The sequence below is a fragment of the Dama dama genome, chromosome 13 (genome assembly GCF_033118175.1).
Source record: "Dama dama isolate Ldn47 chromosome 13, ASM3311817v1, whole genome shotgun sequence".
In the NCBI taxonomy this organism is placed as follows: Eukaryota; Metazoa; Chordata; class Mammalia; order Artiodactyla; family Cervidae; genus Dama; species Dama dama.
The window spans coordinates 28938964-28955363 of record NC_083693.1 but is presented as its reverse complement, the minus strand read 5'-3'; the positions used below and the strand labels follow the sequence as shown (position 1 = coordinate 28955363).

At 55.7% G+C, this 16400-nt stretch overlaps 1 protein-coding gene across 2 annotated transcripts; it reads left to right on the top strand.

The window, feature by feature from the left end:
• The first annotated feature begins 598 nt into the window (after window positions 1–598).
• On the top strand, window positions 599–15758 carry MFGE8 (milk fat globule EGF and factor V/VIII domain containing). 2 transcript variants are annotated; one of them, XM_061158675.1, is made up of 9 exons: window positions 600–764; window positions 3721–3849; window positions 4232–4363; window positions 6504–6685; window positions 7281–7451; window positions 8367–8511; window positions 13489–13673; window positions 14710–14865; window positions 14986–15758. In XM_061158675.1, exons 1-9 carry the CDS (start codon window positions 692–694, stop codon window positions 15121–15123), a joined length of 1311 nt encoding a protein of 436 aa, XP_061014658.1. In that variant the 5' UTR covers window positions 600–691; the 3' UTR covers window positions 15124–15758. The 2 variants fall into 2 exon arrangements, with proteins under 2 accessions (XP_061014659.1, XP_061014658.1); XM_061158676.1 differs by lacking the exon at window positions 3721–3849 and having other exon boundaries at window positions 599–764.
• Window positions 15759–16400: the final 642 nt, after the last annotated feature.

Here is a 16400-nt window from a genome sequence, read left to right as displayed (position 1 = left end):
CATTTCAAAGGATGATGCTATGATATGCTAAGCTGTCTTTGTGTACATGTCATTTTATGCGTGAGAGTTTCGGCAGAATGAATTCCTTTACGGGGAATTGCTAGGTCTTCCGGTCTCAGCCTTTGTCGTGTTGATAGATATTACCGCACAGCTCTCTGGGGAAGTTGAACCAATTTACATTCTCTCCAGCAATGCATGCTTGAGCCTGTTCCCGGGAGCCTCGCACTCACAGTGCGCTGCTAATTTGATGCTTGCCAATCTGATAAATGAAAATGGTACCCGTCCTTGTAATCTGGGTTTTTCTTACAATGAATAAGGTTTAGCATCTTTTCTTAAGCCTAAAAAGTTAAAACAAAACCAAAAACCAAAGCAAAACCAAAAAGCAAAGAACAGACAACTCCTGAGCCCTTTACTTCTCAGACAACTCGGAACTCCAGGCCTGGTCGCTCGCACCCGGCGAGATGCAGGGCGTGGCTCGGACTGAAGTGGGCGGCCGCGGACCCCCGGCTCCTCCCAGCCCCTCCCCAGTCCGCGGAGCCCCGCCCCGAGCCCGCCTCTGGCGGGCCTGGGCGGAGCACGTGGCCCGGTGGGAGGTGCTGCGCTGCCTGATTTATTCCCGTCCAGGAGCAGGAGTGCGAGTCCCCGGGTCTGAACCGCCGAGCGCCGGGTCCCGCGCCCTCGTCCCCGCACCATGCCGTGTCCCCGTCTGCTGGCCGCGCTCTGCGGCGCGCTCTTCTGCGCCTCCGGACTCTTCGCCTTCTCCGGTGAGTCGATCGCACCGCCCTCTCGCCCTCGCCCCTCCTCTCCGCGCCGCTCGGAAGTTCGCCGCCGCGCCCTCCCTCTGTCTCCGCTGTTTACAAACTTGGTCCAAGAGCCGGAGCTGAGCCGAGGGGCGACCTCTCCGGTTGCGCCCGGGCGGGCGGCGGGGATGCTCTCGGCCTGTCCTGCTGGGGGTGGGGGTTTGGCCGGTGCTCGAGGCTTCAGCGTTGGGCGGGGGCTCGGGACACTGGGTGACAGCCCAGCCTCCCCCAGGGAAGTGGCTTACACAGAACAAAGGAATCCGCTGTGTGGGGCCTCTCTTTTCCCATCTGTAAAATGAGGCCACATCCCTCGTAGCTCAGACGGTAAAGAATCTGTCCGCAATGCGGGAGACCCGGGTTCAATCTCTGGGTAGGGAAGATCCCCTGGAAGAAGAAATGGCAACCCAGTCCAGTACTCTTGCCCGGAGAATGCCATGGCCGGAGGCTCCTGGCGGGTTACAGTCCATGGGGTCGCAAAGATTCGGACACGACTGACCGACTCACATAGTGCTTCTGCGCTCCTTCCACCAGGAAGTTTCTAGGACTCTTGTATTGATAAATCTTTTCCAGGCAACTTTACCTGGAAGCTCCGTCCCAGGCCATGCCGGCGGCTGGTCTGTTCATTGGGATTTTATCCTCCGTTTAAAAATAGGTATTTGGTCAGATAAGCGAGGGGCTGGCTAGGGAGCCAGAGGACTGGATAGGCTTGGGGCTGGGTGGGGGGTGGGAGGAACTCAGGAGGGGGCGAGGAGCCTAGAGAGGGATTCGGAAAAGGGCTCCGGCCGGAGATGGCGGCTCCTAACTCCCCTCTCTCCGTATGGCCTTGGCCTGCCGCTTTATCTTTCTTGGCCCTCCTCCCCTGCCTAGGACGCATCCTGCTGAGAGCTGGGCCTCCAGCAGGCTGGTAATGGGGATCGGCGATGCCCCACACCACGGGCTGAGGAAAGGGTGCCCATGGGGTGAGCGGGATATGGCAAAGACTCTTCAGGCACCGCTTCCATCCTTTCTTCCTAGAAATAAGATTGATGAAATACGTTGGGGTGGGAGGGTCATGGCTGAGCCCCGGCTCTGTCATCCGGTGCCAGCCTGCCCCCGCCCCCGCCACAACTGGAGTGGAAGCCTTAAAGCCACTTGAAGTCTCTTGGAGACACAGAGAGATGGCTGGGTCTTAAAAGTCCCTTGCCTCGCCTCCCCTAGCCCCACAGCCTGAGCCCTGGCAAAATGTCCCTGGGGAGATCTCCCAGAGAAGGCAGGACCCTGAAATCCCAAAGGTGATTTTGGAGACCCAGCTTAGGCGGGAAGGGGGAAGCTCCACAGCTGCGGTGCGCCGTGAGTGGGTCAGGCGCCTGGCAGGTAGGGAACACCTTTCTCTTCCTCTTTCCCCCTCCTCTGCTTTGCCCTGGAGCTCTGCAGGGAGAGCGCCCTTTGGGAGGGGGACAGAGAGGAGTCAGACTTTGCCGGCAGGAGCCCAAGGCTCTGGCCATTCTCAAGCCTCTGCTGAGGCAGTGCCTGCCGCCTGTCAGGTCAGGGAGGGGATTAACCTGCTATTTAAAGCCAATGACTAATGGCTCATTGGGAGCCACCTTAAGCTCCCGAGGCCCCCACCGCTCATTAATGGTGTTCCCTTCCTTCGAGCCCCCGCCCAGCTCTCCAGGGCTTTGGGATTTCAGGGGGGCCCTCCAGCCTGGGATGGTGTGACTCTGCAGGGAGGAAAAAAGGTTTCTCATGTCTCACCCCAAGTGATGCGTAGGGGTGTGGGGTCTAGCGCAGCCCTTCTGGGATGCAAAGATCAACTAGAAGATGCTCTGAAGGTCTGGCTGACCTAATGGGCTGAAGTCCACCCAAGTCAAAGCACTGGGGACAGGCTAACATTTGTCACCTAGGCCCCCAGATAGAATCTGTGAAGTCCTCTCCAGCCCTCTTCCCACCTCTTGTTGTCCAGTGTTTCTCAAATCCACCTTCCTCCTTACCTCTCAGCCTGACTTCATCTTTTACCAGGAGGCCTGTGGCAGCATCCTTGATGGTTTCCTGGTCTCCTCTCTCACCTGCTCAGTCACATTTCCATGCAGAGCCAGAGGGATCTTTGTATACTTCTGAGCCACTTCTCCACCCTGGCAGCCCATCCACATCTCAGCACAAGGCCTTTTCTTAACATTCTCTCTCACCATCTAGGAAATGGCTTCCCCAATCCCACCTCATGCTTGTGAACCTCTGACTTTTTCCTGGTGGCCAGTGGTGGGGATGCTAAAGAAGGGTTAAGAGCCCTTGTTCTGCAGGATGAAGAGTCTCCACTTGTCATTCGTAAGGTCCCCCCACCCCCAACCTCCCTTTTCAGCAATGTCTTTATTCTTGTTCTGCAGCATACCATGTGCTCTGGGCTTCTGCTTCTTTTTGGAAAGTTCTTTCCTCATTCCCCAGCCGGGCACCATCCCACTGTGACTTTTAGCCAGCGCAAATGTCCCTACCTCTGAACCTTCCAGCTTTCTGGCAGAAACCATCCTCCCTTGGCCCCTCACGCAGCAGAGCTCATGGTGCCTCCTCATTACCTGGTGACTTGTAGGTCACCACCACTTTCTCTGACTTCTTATTTTTTTTTTTAAATAGGTATTTGCTTAGTTGGCTGTATCTGGTCTTAGTTGTGGCATGCAGGATCTTCAGTCTTAATTGCAGCATGCAAACTCTTAGTTGAGGCATGTGGGATCTAGTTGCCTGACCAGGGATTGAACCCAGGCCCCCTGCATTGGGAGTGTGGAGTCTCAGCCACTGGACCACCAGGGATGTCCCTCTTCTGGCTTCTTGAGACCCAGACTGCATCTGTCTTAGGGGCCCAGAATGTATACCTGGTAGTTGCCCAACCCCCCCCACCCCCCCAATATTTACTCAATGAATGACTGTTCCTAACCCAGAACTGGCATTGCAGGTGACTTCTGTGACTCCAGCCAGTGCCTGAATGGTGGGACCTGCTTGTTGAACGAGGACAGAAACCCCTCCTTCTACTGCCTCTGCCCCAAAGGCTTCATGGGCCTCCTATGCAACGAGACGGAGCACGGTACCTGTCCTGGGCCGTGCCTGCTGCTCCCCGCCAGCTCCCAGCTGCAGCCCAGGCTGCTGGCCTAGCTTGTCCCGCTGTGGGCAGTGGTCCCCAGCACCCCTCCTGTTGTTCGCCGCCCTTTTCCTGGAAGCTCCCAGGTCACTTGGAAAGCTGGGTGCTTCCTTCACTTGGGCTGACTCACCTCCACGTGACCCTTCTTGGCTCCAGGCTGGCCCAGGCCCCATCGGGCAGATTGAGAGGGGTGAGGGAGGAGCTGGGGGGCACTGGCAGGCAGTGGGCCGAATTTGGGTGGAGGGTCCTTTGGGGCTTGGCCTGTCTGTCGTTGCCTGTCTCCAGCTCCTTCTTGACCACCTGCCCGTCTTACCTGCTTCCTCCCCAGGTCCCTGTTCCCCAAACCCCTGCCACAATGATGCTGAGTGCCAGGAAATTGACCACGGCCTCCGAGGGGATGTCTTCACCGAGTACATCTGCAAGTGCCCTGTTGGATTCAGGGGCACCCACTGTGAGAGCAGTGAGTATCCAGGGGTGCCTGCTCCGAGGGGCACACCCTGTACCACAGGCCTGGTGGCTCAGGCCACATGCTGGCCTTCCTTGTGCATCAGGGTCTCCTCCGGGTGGATTTGGAGCAGGGCAGAGCTCAGTTACTTTGGACTGGGGAGGCAGGGAGCGACTCTGTCCCCCCCCAGGCTTCTTCCTGCCTGGTTCTCTCTCCTGGGACTGCTGGGCAGGCCTGATGTCCCTGCAGGGGAGTGAGGGGTGGGGGTGGCCCCAGAGGTCATGGGAGTGTTATTTTCTGTCACCACAAACAAGACATACAGCCTTAGAGTTAAGTCCTGGGATTTTTCTACTGAGAAGGGAAAACCAACACATTCTTAATCTTTTGGGGCCCAGGGAGTCAGTTAATAAGGTTTGATCCTCAGGGTCTGACAGTGCTGGCCCAAGTGTGACCTCTGGCCTCCTCGCGGAGCTCAGAGAGGAGGGAGAGGCCTGGGCAGCCTGGGCTGTCCGCTCACAGCCAGGCGGTCAGAGGCCCGGAGTGTGCAGAGGGGCTGACCAGCCTGGCTCGCTTGGTCATCCACCCAGCCACAGATCGGCCCTGGCGGGTGCCCAGCAAACCTTGCCAGTGGCGTCTGTCCATGCCGTCCTCGCTCCTGGCCTAGCTGAGCTTCCTCCCACAAGCCGGGACTCTTCCTCACCTGCCATCCGGTGGGCGAATCTAGGCCCAGGGCTGGATGGGGTGAGGGAGGCGGTGCCCGATATCTGCAGCCCAGGGGGTCTGTCCCTGAGCGGGTGAGCAGGGGGCAGTGTCCTGCTCTGGGCAGATACGGGGGCGGTCTCCAGGGGAAGGAGAAAGGGCTGGGCCAGCCGGGTGGGAGCCAGCTCCCCGGGGAGACCAGGTAAGTGCCTGCTTACCCTTCACCTCAGAGGAGACCGGCCCCGAGGGCCTGTGCCTAGGGCTGAGACCAACGTGTCTGAGACGCTGGGTAGAGGAATGTGGGGGGTGGCGGGCGTTCGCCAAGGCCGCTGGGAGCCCTGGGTGAAGCCAGATGGGCCCACTAATTACTGTGCCAGAGCCCAGGTAACCCTGGGTGTACCTGAGTGCAAATTACTCATCTCGCCTGCTTCTGCTTCTCGGCTTGGGGTCCGTCCCAGGCTGGATGTGGCAGCGACCACAAAGGGCAAGGAACCGCCCCGCCCCCCCATAGGGCCCTCTGTTGCCCCCCCTACTTGTTACGTGGTGTGTGTCTTTGGAGCCCATAAGGACCCCGCAGGCATGTTTGGGGCCCGCTGGGTGTGGACGTGAGGGCTGAGGACAGAACAGATGTGAGTTCGGATCTCCGTTCAGCCAGCGGCTGGCTCTGATCTCGGCCCCATGGCCTCGCCTGTGCCTCTGTCTCCCTGTGAAAGGGTCATACACCGAGCTTGGCTGGAAGACAAGTGGATCCCTCCCGGGTTCTCTGCTTGGGACCCGAGGTCCAGGCTTGGCCCCCGAAGACCACATTGCTGGTGAAGGCGATGGGCCTTGGCCAGGGGGGTCGTCCCGATGGCCGGTCAGGACCAGTAGTTAGAAGGCCCAAAGGGTACCAGAGTAAACAATGGCACTCACACTCCATTCAGAAAACTCCTGCCAGTGAGAGTCTAGAAAACTCCAGGCACACGTGTGCTCAGTGCTTTATGTGCAGTGTAGGGACTGTTCGCTGCCGTCTGAGGGGCCCTTCTTACAAAGCCGTCCTCCTGGGGGGCCAGGGGGCTGGGCTGGATGTGGCGGGACATGGAGGAGGACAGGAGGTCATACTGGTATGTGCTCACCAGCCCAGCCCCTGTGTTAGAATAATTGCTGCTTGATGTCCTGTAAAAAAGAGACCACCTCCTGCAGCCTGGTGGGGGACTCCAGCTGCCAGTCGTGACATGTGGGCCTCGCCTGGAACCTTCTAGCAGCCCAGTGTCCCAAACCCCTTCACGACTCTGCCCGGCCCTCTGTTCCTCACTGTGCGCTTTGTTTCCGCACCTCCTCCTCGGCCCTCGTTGTCCCTTCATGGTCTCTGCTCTGGGTCCTCTGGGTCCTCAGCAGAGGCCACAACTGTCTTGTTCTCGTGTCTTCTGGGCCCCGCCTGTGTGGGTGGCCCTCTGACTGCCCTTCTCCCCCTCAGGTTGCACCTCGCCGCTGGGCATGCAGACGGGCGCCATTGCCAACTCCCAGATCTCTGCCTCATCCATGCACTTGGGCTTCATGGGTTTGCAGCGCTGGGCCCCGGAGCTGGCCCGTCTGCACCACACGGGCATCGTCAACGCGTGGACATCCAGCAACTACGACAGAAACCCCTGGATCCAGGTATGGAAGGGGTGGCCCAGGGATGGGTGATATGTTAGGAGTGAAGGTGGTGTGATGGGAGATTGTGGGTGCCTGCGTTGGGGGGGGACACCATGGGAGGGTTCAGAACTGGGGTCCAGGTAACAAGGTAGCCGGTTCCCACAGGTGAAGTATCTTTAAGTGGAGGGCTGCTCTGGGGGCCTGGAGTGGGTGGGCGGGATGAAGGGAGTGAATACTAGGCTGTTAGAGAGACTGTTTGCAATGTTTGCAGGCTCTGGAAGCTTGTCCTTTTTTTTTTTTTTTTTAAGCCTTTATTGAATTTGTTACGATATTGCTTTTGTTTTATGTCTTGGTTTCTTTGGCCACAAGCCATGTGGAATCTAGTTCTCCAACCAGAGCAGGGATGGAGCCCATACCTCCTGCACTGGAAGGCAGATTCTTAACCCCTGGACCACCAGGGAAGTCCCTGGAATCTTGTCCCTGTGTCCTGAGCACTGGGTCCAGAGCCTGGAGAGGGCCAGATGAGAAAGCCCCTGCTTCTTTGTCCTGATTGGGGGAGTGAAGAGGGTAGGAAGAACCCGGGAGATAGGGTTCTGTCCTGCCTGCCCTGGTCCAGGTGAACCTGATGCGGAAGATGCGGGTGACGGGCGTGGTGACCCAGGGGGCCAGCCGCGCAGGGAGTGCTGAGTACCTGAAGACTTTCAAAGTGGCCTACAGCACCGATGGGCGCCGATTCAAGTTCATCCAGGTTGCAGGGCGGTCAGGAGAAGGGCAGTCAGGAGATAAGGTGAGGTTTGTTGGGAACCCTGAAGAAGGGCTGTGGTCAGCAACCCCTGGGGCTCAGTGCTGTTTGAGGGCTCCCAAGGAGGCGAGGGTACCCGGGATGATCAACCATAAGGTGGGCTTTCAGGTGTATCTTGGCTCACAGAAATTGGGAAGCCCAGATTGTGTCTGTGCTCTGTGATTTACAAGTAATAGGTCCATATTACAGATATAAGAATTGTTTTTAGTTGCTCAGTCGTGTCTGACTCTTGCGGCCCCATGGCCTGTAGCCTGCTGGGCTCCTCTGTCTATGGGGTTTCCCAGGTAAGAATACTGGAGTGGGTAGCCATTTCCTTCTCCAAGGGATCTTCCCAACTCAGGGACCGAACCCACTTCTCCTGCATTGGCAGGTGGATTCTTTACCACTGAGCCACTAGGGAAGCCCATAGATAAGAATAGTGAGACTCAAGAAGTTTCAATGACTTGTTGAGGGTGGCTGTAGTGGTGGAGATGGGATGCATTTATAGCCTTCAGGGATACCATGTACAGTTGTATGGGTTGTGCACTGCTCAAGGGCTACTACTTAGCATCATTCACAATGTAGACCTCATGTGTACTTCTGTCTGTGGGAAAATTGTTGTTATAAAGTCTTTTGAGAGAGGAGTACCTTTTCCTAATTTGCATAGAGGCGCCCTGTAGATCATAGGTGGTCCTGGGTGAAAGATGAGGATTTACACCTATGCCCCATGGTGACCAAAGAAGGTATGAAAAAGGGAATCTGTTGAGGGCTGTGGGCTGTCTGGAGAAACGGGGAACTCCTGCCAGCTCTGCTATGCACACCTCTGTCTCCTGGCCCAAAGTGGAAGTGGGGGAGAGACCACCCCAGGAAGCGGGACTGCCCGCACTGACCCACTCCTCCAATCTGCCTCTTCCCTCCTAGATATTTATGGGTAATGTGAACAACAGTGGCCTGAAGATCAACATGTTTGATACCCCCTTGGAGGTACAGTATGTGAGACTGGTGCCCATCATCTGCCACCGGGGCTGCACCCTCCGCTTTGAGCTCCTTGGCTGTGAGTGGAATGGTGAGTGCCAGTGGCTCTGCCATCCTCAGAGATGGCTGTCCCTGTCCCCTCCTTTCTCAGCCACGGCGAGGAGTTGGGTAGGCAGGCAGCAAGGCCCAGGAACCTGAACTCACACAGAAGGATCACCAGGCCTTAAGCAGTCCTGCCCAGGTACTTACTCTTTGCTGGTTGGTAAGAGGAAAAAAGGACTTCTGCGGCTCAGTGATAAAGAATCCGCCTGCAATGTAGGAGAGCTGGGTTCGACCCCTGGGTCGGGAAGATCCCCTGCAGGAGGAAATGGCAACCTACTCCAGTATTCTTGCCTGGGAAATCCTGTGGATAGAGAAGTCTGACGGGCTACAGTCCATGGGGTTGCAAAGAGTCAGAGATGACTTAGCAACTAAATAGCAAATGACAACAAAGAGGAAAAAAAAGATACCACCTCAGTTTTCAAAATATTTTCACGTACTCTGATAGGTACCTCGAGCTTCTAGAACATTTAGCGTTGGTTCTGTTTTGCAGATGTCAGTTCTACCAGGGCAGGGAGTTTGTTTTGTTCACTGCTGCATTCCCAGTGCATAGAATAGAGCCTTCATCATAGGCGCTCAATAAATACTGATTAATGAGTGAATGAAGGAAGGAGGAAAGTGAGGCCCAGATAAATTGTTTATCAAGGGCACACAGCTGGTAGGCATTAAAACTTGGTCTGAATTCCTGGGCTTTGACACCCACTCATCCACGGTTTCTCCCTCCCAAACCTATAATCTGCATTCAGGAGAAATATTTCGGGACTTGGAGGGTGATAGGGCTGGAGATGGTGCTTCTTGTCGCTGTTTCTGGAGAGATCAGGGTACAGGGGTTGGGCTGAGGGCATTGTCTCTGCCCAGCTCAGTTCAGCCTTGCTTTCTCCCTGAGGTCTGGATATTTTTCTCTCTTTTCGGCGACAGTGCCACCTGCTGGCTGCCGGCAGAACTGCAGGGCTCTCTAGGCAGAGCTTGCAGAGCAGAGATGGCTCTCTGCCTTTCTTTTCTTAACCCAGGGCCTACCCTTTGCGCCTCCTTCCCCACTGTGGATCCTCTTTCTGTTATTGCATTTCAGTTACCACCCCAAACCACTCAGTGCTGAGTTCAGTGCCTGTCTGGGGTTATTCTTTTTTTAAAGCATGAAGTAAACTCAGTTTATTTTTGCTCCCAGGGTCACTGCCTCTTGAACCTAATTGTTTTGGGGAGTTAAAGACTCTGCCTTTTGCTGAAAGAAAATTTAAGCAATTGGTAAAGGACAGAACAGGTCTGGGGACTCAAACCATGGGCTCCTCTCCCTGGTGTCCCTCACTACTTGCTGTCATAGTCCGAAGCCCTTGCCTGTTTAAAGTTGCTGACCTGAGCCTCTCATGTCACAACTGGCTCCTTCTAAGGCCAAGAGAGGGTGTGTTTGGCAAGGGGAGGAGGTGAAGCTGACTTGTTTATTTTCCTTAAGGATTGGACCAATCTCCTTTCCCTTGTAGGGATTTGGGTTGGCTGGAGAGAGTATTGGTGTGTGCGTGTGTGTATACATGTGTGCATGTCCATGGGACTGAGATCTGGGCATTTCTGGGCATGCCCTGTACTAGATTCCTCTTTACCAGCAGACACAGTCTCCTTGGTGAATTGATTAGTTATTTAACTCAGTAGATATTTATTAAGGTATTTATTAAGCTCCTTCTGAGTGTCTGGCTCTAGGGAGTAAGGCTGTTGGGTTCTAATGAGAGAGTCTAATGTGAGACAAGAAGCAAATATAAAAGAAAGGTCAGATAGCAGTAAGAATGATAAAGGAAAAATTAGCAGGAGATGTGATGATAGTGACTTGGGGTGAAGAGAGGGAAGGGCATGGGGACCGCCCTGTTGGGATGGCCTTTGAGTAGAAGCTTGAATAATGCAGATCAGGCCATGTGAAGAACTTGGAAAGGGCATCCCAGGTGAGGAATTGGTGAGTGCAAAGCCCTTGGGACACGTTGAAGGGTAGAAGGGAGGCCAGTGGGGCTGGAGCCTAGAAAATGAAGGATGGCTTGGTGGCGATGGGCAGAGATGGACCAGGCAGGGACCGTGTGGACCATTTTAAGGATTCAGGCCTTTGTCCTCAGAACAACAGGCAGCCATTGCTGCGGGGGTGCTGATAGGCTGTGGTTAGAGTTGGGTCCAGAAGGGACCCCTCAGGCTGTGTAGGGAGAATGGAGGCAGGGGGCATTGTGAGCGAGGGGGAGACGTGTGGAGATGAGGCGGCTTGGGTCAGGGTGGCGCAGCCAGTGGGTTGGGTGGATGAGTGTCTTCTACTCCAAGTGAGCTCCATGGCCCGGCAGAATGAGCATCACTTGGAAGCTTGTAAACTTCCAGCCCCACCCTAGGCCTTCTGAGACAGAATCCCTGTATTAGCAGGGTCCCTCAGTGATCTAAGGGCTTCCCAGGTGGCACTAGTGGTAAAGAACCCACCTGTCAATGCAGGAGACATGAGACAAGGGTTCGATCCCTGGGTTGGGAAGATCCCCTGGAGGAGGGCATGGCAACCCACTCCAGTATTCTTGCCTGGAGAATCCCATGGATAGAGGATCCTGGAGGGACTATAGTCCATGGGATTGCACAGAGTCAGACATGACTGAAGTGACTTAGCTCACACGCATGCACCAGTGATCTGAAAACCATCAGTATTCTGGTTCAGATGGTGAAGAATCTGCCTGCAATGCAAGACACCTGGGTTCGATCCCTGGATTGGGAAGATCCCCGAAGAAGGGAATGCATCTCACTCCAATATTCTTGCCTGGAGAATCCCATGGAAAGAGGAGATTGGTGGTCTATAGTCCATGGGGTCGCAAAAAGTCAGATATGACCAAGTGGCTAACACTTCGTTTCACTTCCGCTGATCTATGAGAAACACTGCTCTGGTACCTAGATGGGGAGTCTGAGGACCAGAGTGGGGAGGAGGCTTCCCCATGCTCACACAGGGGGTGGTGGAGCTGAGCTCTGCGTGGTGCCCTGCCAGTTCTCTTTTATATGGAAGGCTGTCTGACTTCTGGGGAGGGGGCCCGTAATGATGGGGAAATGTCGTGCTGGAAGCAGATGGGGTGTAGAAGGGTGCACCATGATCAAATGATGCCTTGGCTCCTCTCCAGAGCACTCCAGGTTTATGCCAGCCCCTTGGCCTTCCAGGTCTGGAGCTTTGGGATGAGCCAGCTCCCAGCCCATCAGCCTGTCTTTATGGGAGACGCTGAAGGTTATCTGATGCATCACCATCACAAAGAGATGGTGTGATTGATCAGCATCGGCACCGTCTGAAGGCAAATGTCTTTACTGGCAAGGTCACCAGCATCTGGGGAGATGTAAAGCACCGTGTACTATAGTCTGCTCCCAGATGGCACCATGGATTTGCAAGTCTTACCCCAGATTCTGCAAAGGGACAGACAGTCAGTTGTGCAGTGAAGATTCTGACGTGTATGAGACATACCTGTTATTCTCTTGGGAGTTTTTTTTTTTAAAGATATTTATTTATTTGGCTACACCAGGTCTCAGTTGCAGCATGTGAACTCTTAGTTTCGGCATTATGGGGTCTAGTTCCCTGGCCAAGGATTGAGCCTGGGCCTCCTGACACTGGGAGTGTGGAGTCTTAGCCACTGGACCACCAGGGAAGTCCCCTCATGGGAGTTTGTCTCCTGCCCATCCCCAGCCGTTCTGGTCTCCTGCAGGTGCAGATGAGAGGACAAAACAGCCCAGCACATTCCTGAATGTTTGGAGCAGGCCTGAGTGAACCCAAGGCCAGCTTCTCAGCAACCCTCTCAGGCACATCAGACAGCAGCAGAGTAGTGAATGTGTAAACCCTTTGGGAGGGGCTGTGGGGCAGGGAGACATGGTCGTTCCTGAGCCTCAGGAGTTCTGACTTGTTAGCTTCCACCTGCTGGAGAGCAGGAATGCTGTGCTATTCATCACCAGGCAGGCCTTCCCAGCTCTGAGGGTGCAGGAGTGGTGAAGACAGTGTCACGTGTGGCATGGTGACTCGCTCTGTGTGTGTGTGTGGTGTGTGTCAGAAAGACCTGGGGACAGTGCTTCATGGCTCTTAGCCTCAGTTTTCTCATCTGTGGAATGGGGTTGCTAATAGCCTGTTGATTCCGGTTTTTGTATGGTGGATTAAGTGACTGAAGTCAGCACTGAGTCAGTGAGATGGTTATTATCAGTTTCTCCAGGACTTGGCGGTATGAATCGCAGCCGTACTGTAGGAACGACAGGAAGTGCTGTGAGTCCAGAGGAGAGAGGAGTCCCACCTGAGTGAGGTGGTCAGGGCAGGCTTCTTGGAGGAGGGGTCTGAGTCAGGCTTTGAAGGAGGGTGAGAGGTGGTGGATCACGGCCCTGCCCTGGTGCAGAGGGAGAAGAGCAGTGGGTGATCTGTACAGAGCATCTGAGGGGCGTGGGGCGGGAACTGAGCTGAGGTGTGGGTCGGGCTGTCAGCAAGAAATTATTTAGACCAGTTAGTTGGCTCTAAAAGGTGGAAGGAGATTGTTCTTTTGTTTTTTTAATGGTTTTTAAGTGTAATTTTATTCTTTTGGCTGTTCTGGGTCTTCATTGCTGCGTGGGCTTTTCTCTAGTTGCTGCAGCCGAGGGCTACTCTCTAACTGTGGTGCACGGGCTTCTCACTGCAGTGGCTTCTCGTTGTGGAGCACAGGTGTGCATGGGCTTCAGTAGTTGCGGTTCCAGAGCTCAATAGTCTTGGTGCACGGGCTTAGTTGCTCCATGGCATGTGGGATCTTCCTGGACCAGGGATTGAACCTTTGTCTCCTGCATTGCCAGGCAGATTCTTTACCACTGAGCCACCAGGGAAGCCTGAAGGAGCTTCTATGTGTTGTCCAAGAGGATGCCAGAGGCTTGTCAGAAGCCAGAGTTCTTTTCCCTTCACTGCTTTGCTCTCACACCTACCGGGGGAGGCTTTGGATCCCAGATCTGGGTGACAGCCCCCCACCCCCCACCTCCTTGTTGGCAGGATGCGCCGAACCCCTAGGCCTGAAGGATAATACCATCCCCAACAAGCAGATCACAGCCTCCAGCTACTACAAAACCTGGGGCCTGAGTGCCTTTAGCTGGTTTCCCTACTACGCACGACTGGATAATCAGGGCAAGTTCAACGCCTGGACCGCCCAGACCAACAGTGCCTCTGAGTGGCTGCAGGTGGGTCAGGCTCCTCCGGGGATGCAGGGCTGGGGTTGGGTGGGGCTGTGGGATCTATGACCCTGGACCAACCCTGGCTTCTGCTTGCCAAGAGGGAGTTTCTTTGAGACTTGTTTGTGTTCGACTTTGCTCTTTTCTTCCTCTTGTGTTCCCACCTTTCTGCTGGTTCTGTAACTTGAGTGGGGGGATGGTGGAGGAGCTCAGAGCTGCTTCTGTCAAGGCTCTCAGCCCCGGGTGATGAGTGTGTGTGTGTGTGTGTAGAGGTGGGGCCACCTCCAGTGGCTGCCACAGGGTGATAAGACTGTGAGCCCAGGGCCAGCAGGGCAGGATGGAGGAGGGACATGTCGGGCTTCCTGTGCCTGCTCTCAGGATGCTCTCTCACTCGCTGAGAGCACACCGCCTGATGGCCCTTGGACTTCACTGCAGCTGGGAAGCTCAGGAGAGTCGTGGAGAACCAGAGCATCCTCTCTTATCTCTGAGGAAGCCGGGTCCTGGCAGGGCGAGGACTTGCCTGGGGCTCCCCTTCTGGTTGGCAGTGAGATGGGTTTGTAGCCTGGATCTTACTGAGCACCATCTGCCTCTGGTCAGCTGGCAGGCTCCCCAGGTTGGATTGGGGGGCAGGAGGGTGGTGGTGTCTCTAGGCCCCAAGGAGCACATTAGCCTGGGGGACTGGGTTCCATGAGAAGCTGCCTGCCTTTGGAATCCCCCAGGACCAATATCAGGCTCTGGACAGCCTGCAGGGCCTCATGAGCAGTTCATGTCCCTATAGACTATGGCCTCTCTGCCCCTGTTTCCATCCTACAGGGGTTGCTTGGGGCCAGGCTCTGAAATCTGACCTTTGTTGCAGTGAAGTGCTTGACAAAGTTGGTGGGGTTATTTATGCCCATTTGATTGATGGGGAAACTGAGGCTCTGCCAAATGAAGTAATTTCCCCAAAACTAGAATGTATGCCCCAGCATGTATGTGTGCTTTTTCCCACCTTACTGGAGATGGTGCAAGCAGAGAAGACGGAATTGATTTCTTTTTCCCCTTGTAGATTGACCTGGGCTCCCAGAAGCGAGTGACTGGCATCATCACCCAGGGTGCCCGAGACTTTGGCCACATTCAGTATGTGGCTGCCTACAAGGTGGCCTATGGTGACGATGGTGTGACCTGGACTGAGTACAAGGACCCGGGGGCCAAGGAAAGCAAGGTGAGTGTGTCCAGCTGTCCTGCCTTCCCCACTCCAGGGGTGCCCTGCGAGTCAGACCTTGGGGTCTGAGGGGGAGGAGGGCTGGCTCTGGGGGCCTCCTGACACCTCCTCTGCCTCCAGATTTTCCCTGGTAACATGGACAATAATTCCCACAAGAAGAACATGTTTGAGATGGCGTTCCAGGCTCGCTTCGTGCGCATCCAGCCCGTGGCCTGGCACAACCGTATCACCTTGCGTGTGGAGCTGCTGGGCTGCTAGTGGTAGGCCCAGCCGCAGTGACCGGAAGGGCCCTGGGGCGGCTGCTTCTTTCCGTGGACCTGCTGCCTCCTCCGCCCGCCCTCCTGATTGTAGCTGACCTGGGGGCAGGCAGTGTCTCCCTCCCAGTCACCTCTCCCTCCCTCCTCTTCCCTCGCCCCCTCCCAGGGGTCTCTGGCACCCAGTCCTCAAGGCATCCCATTTTCTTAGTCACGGTGGGAGCTGAGTAGGTCTGGGATGGACAGGGAAGGGCAAAGTACGGAGCGTGGGTGACCTGTGCCTCTCCAGGTCCCCACGTCCAGCCCCCGTGTCCTTCCTGAGGTGCTCCCACACCCCACACCCCCAGGGCCCTGGAGGAATAAACAGGTCCTGAGGCCTCAGGCTGGAGAGGACAGCCTGAGGCATGATGCTGCACTCCTGACCCCCGAGACTTCCCCCCTCATCCCCACCCACTCCCCACAGACCCCTCTGACTCTCATCCTGAAGCCTAGAAAGAGGTAGAAGGTGGGGTGGGGTGGGTCTGTGGAGTGATGGGGGAGGAGGCGGGTGAGCGCAGGGAAGGCGGGGAGCCCCCGGGCTGGTTCTTTACCCCAGAGTACACAGGCAGCTTCCAAAATATATTTATATCACCTCCTGAATGCTCACTGTGGTTCATCATTGCTCCGTCGAAATGGGCTTCCGCCTGCAATGCAGGAGACCCTCGTTCGATTTCTGGGTTGGGAAGATCCTCTGGAGAAGGGATAGGCTACCCACTGCAGTATTCTTGGGCTTCCCTGTGGCTCAGCTGGTAAAGAATCTGCCTGCAATGCGGGAGACCTGGGTTTGATCCCTGGGTTGGGAAGATCCCCTGGAGAAAGGAAAGGCTACCCATTGCAGTATTCTGGCCTGGAGAATTCCATGGACTGTATAGTCCATAAGGTCGCAAAGAGTCAGACCCCACTGAGTGACTTTCACTCACTCAATGGGCTTAGACTTGGGCTGGTTGCTGCCGCCACCTTCAGCCCTCGCTGAACCCCAGCATTCTGTGTCACCTGTCCTGGCTGCAGAGAGGGAGGAGGCTGCTGGGGGGCTTGGGCTGGAGTCCCACTGGAGGGGTCAGGACTGTTCCCCATAGTTCTGCTTCAGAGCCATGCACCCCAGGGCTTTAGTTGCTGCCAGGTGAGGGGCCCCTGGGAGCCTGCGCAGTGGCTTCCTTCACGCCTGCCTTTGCTCCTTTCCAGCTCCAGGAAAACAGGCGGAGGCGGCTGGTTTTCCCCTTCGGCAGTTTCCATTTTCTTTGC